This window comes from Mytilus californianus, unplaced genomic scaffold (genome assembly GCF_021869535.1).
Source record: "Mytilus californianus isolate M0D057914Y unplaced genomic scaffold, xbMytCali1.0.p SCAF_11, whole genome shotgun sequence".
In the NCBI taxonomy this organism is placed as follows: Eukaryota; Metazoa; Mollusca; class Bivalvia; order Mytilida; family Mytilidae; genus Mytilus; species Mytilus californianus.
Window position 1 is genome coordinate 1,324,768 of NW_026262593.1, and position 10,328 is coordinate 1,335,095.

At 33.5% G+C, this 10,328-nt stretch overlaps 1 protein-coding gene across 1 annotated transcript; it reads right to left on the bottom strand.

Annotated features, from left to right (window-relative positions):
* Positions 1-650: 650 nt before the first annotated feature.
* On the bottom strand, positions 651-5,173 carry LOC127720933 (keratin-associated protein 6-2-like). The gene is made up of 3 exons (XM_052227668.1): positions 5,063-5,173; positions 2,040-2,837; positions 651-807 (listed from the first exon to the last, which is right to left on the bottom strand). Exon 2 carries the CDS (start codon positions 2,815-2,817, stop codon positions 2,041-2,043), a length of 777 nt encoding a protein of 258 aa, XP_052083628.1. The 5' UTR covers positions 2,818-2,837; positions 5,063-5,173; the 3' UTR covers positions 651-807; position 2,040.
* Positions 5,174-10,328: the final 5,155 nt, after the last annotated feature.

Consider the following 10,328-nt stretch of genomic DNA (forward strand, 5'->3'; position numbering starts at 1 on the left):
ATCAAAATACAGACGGAAATAGTATGTACTTCAAAAAAAAGGAAGGAGAACGGGAGCGAGACCTTGGTATTGTGAGCGTCTCTTGCTATGCACGCATCATCCACCGTGCAAATACACACTTTTTTAAAATGTCACAATTGATCGTATGACATAATTGGTAGATGTATAGGTAGGATGACTCGTATGTAAAGATATTATAACGTAAATACATGTCGAAGTGAGTTGAGACACATATCAATCTATTGGTAGTGTTGTGCTTAAAACCTGTGAAGTGTCCAATTTGCTTTCGAAATTATTCGGATTAACTTCGTTGTGCTGGTTTTGGCTATACCTTCTATGCTTTTTTGTTTTATCACCTTATCAGCTTGATATTTTTTTTTAATAGACTCTGTTATGATTATTCGAAACTTTGATTTCCTTTTGAAATATTCATTTATTGTTACTCTATTAAAATAAACTATAGAGCGATTTAGATCTTTACATAAGATCTTAAAGTTTATCACTAGTTGAAGACCGCACTTTAAACAACTAAATGTCTTTTATGTTTTTGTAGTGCTGTAGAGGCTTTTTAACATCTCTTTTTATTAATGCTAAATACTATTAGTAATAAATATAAAAGAGATAAAAAAGAAATATAATTGTTGCGGGGCAAATCTTTATTAATGAACTTTATCTGTATAATTATGTATATGTGACACAGCCTTGACTAGTGTATGAGGGTAGTTTACAAAAATCACGGACCGTAGTCTGAATTTAATAATGCTATGGATTCATCATCTTCGGGGACTTTGTTAATATTCACTTCACCTGAAAATACAAAACACAATAATATTAAATATGAAACGTCTTTGTTTGTATGCATTGACATTACCGTATTTCTGTCCATTATATTACTGAGTACTTGTAAAATGTTCTAAAACGTAAATGACAAAAATACCGAACTCCAATGACAATTCAAAACGAAAAGTTTTTTATAAAGTAAAATTCCGTTATATTGACAACAATGTGCGAGGAAAACAAACAGACATATGTAAAAATGTAAAAATTTGGGGTACAGCCGTCAACATTGTAATGCAATCTTAATCATGATAAAAAGAAATAACTATTTCAACAATGAAAAAACAAAATGTCATATAGACACTCTATAGACAAAGTACATAAGAAAAGATGAAAGACGAGAATACATAACTGATCATAGAACAATAACGCAATGGCGGGATTTATAAGTACCGAGCTACGCCAAAAGTATATTACCAGAAAATGGACTAAACAGTAAACTAAACAGTAAAGGTTAGAATGTACAAGGACCAAACAAAAAAAAGAACAGTAATACACGTAATTAAGATGATAAACAAAGTGAGTATTAGAATCTATACTTCAAGATCATCATGAATTATTTGTGAAGTTGATACGGAATATTTATCAACAAAGTCCTGGTATCTTTCAATGAACTTGTTTAGAAAAAAGGATGAGACGTTCTTTGACATAACCCCGGCTCATCAACTTTCTGCGCAGATACTGGCGACGTTCTTTGAAGTCTGAGTAGTAGCTGCAAGCTCATGAATACTGAGTTGGGAAATGTATATCCGATATCCTAAGTCAGACATTTGAAATAGCTTTAAACGCTCGACTGTGCGACGACCGTCAATATTGAATTAATAAAAGACAGACACTATCTAATCAGAAATAGAGTCATTACAGATTTTTTTTTTCCCTTTTGACAATTGACATTTGCAAATCGTTGCAACTAACGTGTTCAATGCAATTTACAAGATAATATTTTTTCACGGTAATAGTTACCCATTTTGATATGATTTTAAGGTAAAACAAACCATATTTTTGCACCATTAATTTTTTAAAACTGTTACTGAAGTTTACATTTATAATATTGTCAACCATTAAGAGAGTGGACGCAACATTTTTACATCGTAATGTCAATCATTGACCATAGCATAGTAAAGGCGTACATCATATTGTCAATCATTGAGACTAAGTCACAATTGTATGATTTTGTATTGTGTTTTTATAAGGATGCATACCTTAGTATGGTGATCCTTTTCCATAACCGTAACCACCAACACCGACAGATCCAACTGAAACTGGGACTGCTCCGACTGAAACTGGTCCGTATCCAGCTCCATAACCACCGCCGTAACCACCGCTAACAACAACTGGTCCTGTACCATACCCAATTCCTCCTTTGACTGGTCCATATCCAGCTCCAGATCCGCTTCCTACAACAACTGAACCCAAACCGATTCCAGAGCCATAACCTCCAGAAACTGGTCCATATCCACTTCCAACAAGGACTGCAGACCCAACTCCAGATCCAAACCCAGATCCATACCCAAGGCCATATCCACCACTAGCAAGAAGTGGTCCTGGACCGTATCCTCCTTTACCTACTGGTCCATATCCAACACCGGATCCGCTTCCTACAACAGCTAAAGTACCTACACCGGATCCGATTCCATATCCACCATATCCACTAACACCACCTCCTAGAATGAGTCCAGAACCAAGACCGTATCCAGAGCCGTATCCAGCACCAACAAGAAGTGGTCCTGGACCGTATCCGCCTTTACCTACTAGTCCATATCCAGCACCGGATCCACCTCCTAGAACAGCTAAAGAACCTAGACCGGATCCGATTCCATATCCACCATATCCACTTCCAACACCTCCTACAAGAATTGCAGAGCCAACTCCGGATCCATACCCAGAGCCATATCCGCCTCCATATCCATATGAACCTTTGCCAGAACTATAGGCAGAACTGAAGGCAGTCAGCAAAATGACGGCGAAAGTGAAATACATTTTGATACGGATCTTCTGTACTGCAAAGGAAAAAAAACGTCATTGGTTATAAATGTATTTAGTTGTGCAGAAAAGACTTATCAACAGATTATTTCATATCTACTCCCCGCTTTCTTAGTTAATGGAAAGTCAATAATATGAAAAAGTAAATAAATGCATTGCATTTATACTAAAAATAATGATAAACCCAATGCATGAAATAGTAAAATGGATTGTTCTGTTATAAAAGAAAAATCTTGTTCTGCAAATACCGATGCATCATACTATATCATTCAAAACGCATTACATCAATTTAGGTATCTTGCATTTTTTATGATGAAAAGAGGCGTAGAAAATTAATGAGACAGCAACAAAACGAAAAATAAACTTAGACATGAAGATATTTTCATGCGGTCTTTAACGACAGACAAATGTTAAAACGATATGTCAATTTCTAAATCACCCGACCTCTGCATAAATCAATGTGACTTTTTATGGTTGATACACTGTGTGATATTGAAAGGCTATATCATATATACTTTATCATATACTTCAGCAGATCTTTTACGTCTTAATGACGTATACGGATTTCGGGGTCTGATCAAGCCGTCCCAACCGTGACTGATATCGATAGCCTTGCTTGCACTAAACATATTATTTACTAGTTTTTACTACTAAGTATATAATAAAAATGTATAATGTTTTATCACAGTTTATTGTTGTTTTTTTTTCTCTTTCTCAATCTATCTTACAGCAAATCACAAACGTTCTTGGAACACAAGCCACACCCGTCCCTAACAAAAACTCAGTGAAAACGAGGACATTGTAAAATAATGTCCTTTAAGCTTGTACCCAACACCTTGACTAATATTAATTTGGCTCGTTTAATTTTCATAAAATTTTGACAAAATGTTTACTTTGACCCTTTGACAAAAATATAAAAATTTCAAAAAATTTGAACCAACCACTTTATCAGAAAAATTTCGTTGGTTATATAGCAGTTTGACAAACACTAATTTTGATCATTGAGAAGCTTAATATTTCCTTAACAATACAACGTAATTAAAACGTTTAGCTGATTTTTACAGAGTAATCTCCCTGTAGTGTTAGGTACCACCTTAATATATTGAATAACTTGGGGGTCTTTGTAAATGATCATCAATAGAACAATTGGTGAATGAGTATCATAGATAGTTTTAAGTTTGTAATATATATAGAAGATGATACAAAGGGGGTAAGTGATAAGAAGATGACAAAGCCATTGAAAAAAACCTAAAGACTGATCGAGCTGAACTGACAACGCTATTTGAAAAACCTAAAAACTGAATGAGAGGAATTGACATTGCTATTTGAAAAAAAAATAAAGATTGATCAAAGGAACTGACAATGTCATTAGAAAAACCTAAAGACTGCTCGAAAGGAACTGACAAGGCCATTGGAAAAACTCCAGAATGATCGAGAGGAACTGAAAACGACATTGGAATAACCTAAAAACTAAGAGATCTCTAATTCACGTCAATGAGACAGCAAACTCATGACAAAATAAACCCAAAGACATCTGTAGTAACACACTTATCAAGAATATAAAAGTATCTATACAATAAGTCAAATGTTCCGAGTAAATAAAAGTTGTGAATAAACACAACAGAACAAAAAAAATATCTGCAATCACTCTGCATTTTCTAAATTGAAAACTTTAACCGGATTTTTCCGTTGATTGTCAACAAAAAAATACTAAACTACATATTTTTACAAAGATGTTTAAACATGAACATGATTCAAGATAAGCAAAACATGTTCATTTTAGTTAATATCTTTTCGGATTATATGTAAAGCATCAAGTCACAGTCCCTATGCGTGTCGTTAAGTGTTTATTTTCAGGGGATAGCATACGTTTGGGGAAATATCTGTGTAAATCAGCGTTTATAAAAATCAGTTTCATCAATGCGTTTTAAGCATTCGTATGAAAACGTTCTGTGATACTTTAAGTTTGAGAGTGCATTATGAGAATTGTTAAAATAAACTTTCGAGCAATTTTAAGAGTTCTAAAACTTGAATAGACTGTTCAGGGCCCGTTAATATATACAATTTTTTAAACGACGTTGTTTCAGTAACTACAGTATTTCAGATATTTCATATACAATTTAATTAACAAATCCCTTTAAAAATCACAAAAAACCATACCTACATGCAAAATAATATCTAATTTTTAAACTTACAATACCACACAAAATTAATATTTCTTTCAGAATCGGAAAAAACTTACCTTACGTTAGGAGGTGAATATGAACTGTGCTGAGTCTGTAAACTATTCTTTCTTTTATACTTAAAGTTTCAATTAAAAAAGACTGATTACAAACCACAAAGTCAATCCATTCATGATAATGCATCATGATTGCATCACCTTTGACCTATGTTGTCATTCACATGATCAATTCTCCAACTATTATGGAATTTCATTAAGAAATACTAAAGAAACTACGATATATAATAATTATGCTGGTTGCATCACTTTTGTTTGCATGAAACAAGACCTTGCATGATTTCTTATAAGGTGGAAACTCACCCAGGCAAAACGTTAAAACGATTATAGATAGGACACTGCTTTATACCAGCAAAATATGTAGATGAGTAAATGCTAATATTTTGTTTCCGGATTAATCAACATACATGTACGTATCACAATGAAGAAAGATAAAGAATTTGCTTTGATATGTCATGCCTCGAGTGTGCAGTGATAGGTTATCTAAAAAAAACATTTTTTTTTACAAAAAAAAAAAAAAATAGAAAAGCTAAATGTTAAAATGAATAACAGATATGGGCAATTTATCATTAGACAGGAACCAAAAAAGAAATTGTAACAATGATGAATTTGTCAACAGGTACCAAATCTGAAAAATGCTGAAATGGACAAAAAGTATAACTATAACGTATCGGTCGTTGAATATATTGTTTTCTTAAATCCGTTATGAGTATCTTCAAAACCAAGTAATATAAACGATATGTTTAAAATCAAGTAATATACTGTGATTTTTATTTATAATTTTACTCGTGAGTATCAATTTTCGTTGATTGAGCGAAATTTAATGTTCGTGGGTTCTTAAATTTGTTGAAATCAGTTTTCTGAAGAAAACAATTTTTGGGACATTGCAAAAAAAGGTGTACATTTTCACTTACTTGTTCGTCTTTCATTACTGACAATATTCATTAGATTTTTAATTAAATAATTGCTTTTGGCAATAAGTTGGTTCATCTATGCTAACAAATTGTCTCGAATTAGGGAAATGCAGAGTAAACATTTTAATTTTTGCACACGTGTGATCAGAAGTAATGACGCTAATTGAACCAAGATCGAATGTACAACAGATTAACAATCACCAAAGGTGTTCATTTGGGCCATAAATTTGTAACTTCTTGACAACAGTGACATGAAAAAATGCTTCAAATGCACTTTGAATTGTAGAATTAATTCTTAAGAAATAAAAAAGCAAACCCTATATATTTTTTTTTGTTTTTTTGTATGAGATCTAGAGTTATGAGGAGATAAAATGAATACTTCTTTATTGCATACCATCACCGGAGATCTAACTTTCATCGATCAAAACTAATTTTTCGTGAGAATTAAAAGGTTAAACAAAAAACAATTCAGATTTTTTAAAGATTAAATGCCCGTATCCATGAAGTCAAACCTACATTGGGATCCAAGTCTTGATCGGACAACAGTTGTTATTTTTCGTTGGACACTTAAATTCGTGGATAAAGTCATCTACGAAAACCACGAAAATTGGTAGCCTACGGATAAAAGTACTTTAACAGACGACGATATGTTCGAGAGAGGTACAAAAATTATCCCAGTTTCATCGCATTCAACACTTTATGTGAGACGTCAGAAAACTATCCCAGTTTCATCGCATTCAACACTATGTGTGAGACATCAGAAAACTATCCCAGTTTCATCGCATTCAACACTTTGTGTGAGACATCAGAAAACTATTCAAATTTCATCGCATTCAGCACTTTAGTTTTTCCGGGTGGAAACACATTTCCACTGCCTTTTTCATTCTCCCAACGAGGTAAGATCTTTCTGCAGCAAGTCTGCATCTACTGTTCTCCTAATTAGTCTGAAGAGGAGACAATCATCAGCAAACAGTCGAGCGTTTGGTGTTATTGCTTCTAGGAGGTCGTTGATGTAGGCCAGAAAGTGTAAGGGACCCATCACAGTGCCCTGGGGTACTCCAGATACCACGTCAAAAGGGTCAGACTTGTGATTTTCGATAATCACAGACTGTGTTCTATTGAACAGGAACTGTCTTATCCATTCGAGTTGGAAACCTCTTACCCCGTAGTAGTCCATTTTGTGAAGCAGTCTGGCATGTGGTGCCTTATCAAAGGCCTTGGCGAAGTCTAACAGGATGATGTCTGTATGGTCGCTGTTTTCTGATGTGCATTTACTGATTTTGTATTATAGATGGATATCCCATATCCTCTGTTTTTCTATTATAGGACACTTATGACTAACAAATTAAGCCAAATAAAACTGTGCAGTGCAATAGATTAAAAGAAAAACGGCGAAAACAACAGCCGACAAAACTATACACACAATACATAAACTGAAAAACACAAACCTTAAAAAAGGGATGATGTCAGTTGTTCAGGAAGGGTGTTCTGTTATAACAATTATGAAAAGAAAAATAACAAAATACAGAACTCCTAGGAAAATTCAGATCGGAAAGTCCCTTATCAAATGACAAAATCAAAAGCTCAAACACATCAAACGAATGGAAAACAACTGTCATATTCCTGACTTGGTACAGGCATCAACATGGCATATAGACAAAGCACATTAGCAAAAATGAAAGACAGGAATATAAAAAATGACCATAGCACAATAACACAAGGGTGGGATGTATTAGTACCGAGCCACGCAAAAAGGATATTTCCAAAAATGGACTAAACAGTAAAGGTTGATAATTTACAAAGACAAATAAAAGAACACTATAACACGTAATTAAGATGATAAACAACGCCAGTGTTAAGAATCTGTACTTCAAGACCATCGTGTATTATTTGTGAAGTTGATACGGAATATTTATCAACAAGGTCTTGGTAACTTCTGATGAACTTTTTTAGAAAAAGGACGAGACGTTCTTTGACATAACCCTGGTTCATCAACTTTTTGCTAAGACACTAGTGACGTTTTGTAAAGTCTGAATAGCAGTTGCAAGCTCTTGAATACCGAATGAGTTCGGAAATGTACATTCCATATACAGTTGAAGTTGGTATATTGCTATTAAGGTGAGGGAAATTAATAATTTCAAAATTAAAATCGTCTCGTTTGTCATAGATTCTGGTACTGAGATGACCACTTATGTCAAATTCGAGGTATACATGTACGTCTCAAAATGAGGCGGAGAAAGCCGTGTTTCTTTAATTTCTAGTTCTGGAGGATATATTGATGGAACTCAATCAGAAAAGTTTGGATTGTTAATGGAAAGAACATCATCAATATATCTGAATGTGAAATTAAGTTATCTGGTTACTTTGATCTTCTTGTTTTTGACAAGTGTCTGAAGGAACTCATATGAAAATAAGAAGAGGTCTGCAAGGAGAGGCGCACTGTTCGTTCCCATATGAAAGCCGACAATTTGTTCAAAAATTCTACCTCAAAACTCAACAAATATATTGTGAATAAAAAACTCCAGCATACTTATCACTTGTTCATCTGTGTAGCATATTTTACCTTTTTGTTCACTTTTAACAAAATATGTCGTATGGTATCCCAAAGTATTAAATGTATAGCGCATGCTACCATTTTTATATTGAAAGGCATTTTGGATTATTTCTTTTAGACGATTTTCCAATAACACAATTCATTCCTACTACAAGAAAGACATCCTTATTCAATGACTTTTGAAATAAAATTGGATCAACCTTATTCAAAATTTTTGAATAGTGGATATACACCAGTTAGTGAGTAAATGTTACGCTTGATCTTACAATTCTGCTTGCAAATTATAAGGTTCAACACGCGGAAAATAAAATGAAAACCATTATAAAATTATGTAAGATTATATAAATTGTAGACTTTGAAGATACATTTTGAATTTTTAATGTGTGTTTTCAGTAAGCGAAAACCAAGTATCTGTTCATCCCTTAGAAATAATAGGCGTTGTTTCAGTAAAACAGTTTTTACTTAAGATATAAATTCATTTGCTCTAATACAAAAATTGGATATGGCACAAGTCAAATAGTCCTTAATATGAGGTCTTCTCAATGTAACATTATAAACCAAACAATACATAAAAATGTTTTAAAAGAGATATAAAAGCATTCAAATATTACATTTTACGTCACGTTACCCAAAAAACACACGATACCCAATATGATTCTATTTTCAAAATTTACATCAGCTGAACCAAACACAAACTCAGTTGGGGGAACATTCTGACAATTTCGACGCAGATTGTTTTAAATTGAATCTGCAAAAAAAAGCCGCTGTTCTGTCGTCATGGTAATTTGACCCCATATTATTATTGTTGGAAACCCCAAAAACAACGGTTTTCATCATAATGACAGGGGCTTTAAACCCCATTTGAGTGCATTAACATAACATATGCGCGTAAAGATCAGTATATTTGCATACAGCTATTTATCAAATTTACGCACTTTCAATAAAGTTGAACACAGGTAAATTTTATAAAAATAAGAAGAAATGATATTATTTCCAATAAGACAACTCTCCACAAGGGACCAAATGACACAGAAATTAACAACTATAGGTCACCGTACGGCCTTCGGCAATGGGCAAAGCCCATACCGCATAGTCAGCTATAAAAGGCCCGAAATGACAAATCTAAAACAATTCAAACGAGAAAACTAACGGCCTAATTTATGTACAAAATAATGAACGCAAAACAAATATGATACACAGGAACAAACGGCAACCACTGAATTACAGGCTCCTGTCTTGGGACAGGCACATAGAGAATGTGGCGGGGTTAAACAAATTAGCGGGCGCCCATCCCTCTCCCTAACCTGGGACAGTGGTGTAACAGTACAACATAAGAACAAACTATAAAAATCAGTTGAAAAAGGCTTAACTCATCAGATGGATACAAATGGAAATACATCTAACAAAAAAACAGATTGGACGTGGCAGGGTACTAATACATCCCCACAACAAAACAAACACTAAGTACAGATCTGACAGCTCATTCAAAGCCAATAACAACTAATAAAAAAAATCATTCATCTAAGACTAAAATATCAATTAATACACATCCAACATCCAATGGATTTAGTGTAAAGACGTCATTATCAGTCAAAGAAAAACATGACATTGTGCAATGTCAAAATACAGGTATCGGCAGATTGTAAAGCCATGAATGTGCATATGTATAAAAAAATAATATTTAGTATGATTTTAATTTACTGATAACAAAATTAAAATTAATACCAATAAAAACAATATTCTAAGATCTAATTACAGTGTTGAATTGGTTTAGAATTAGTTTATTTAAAGGATCGATAAG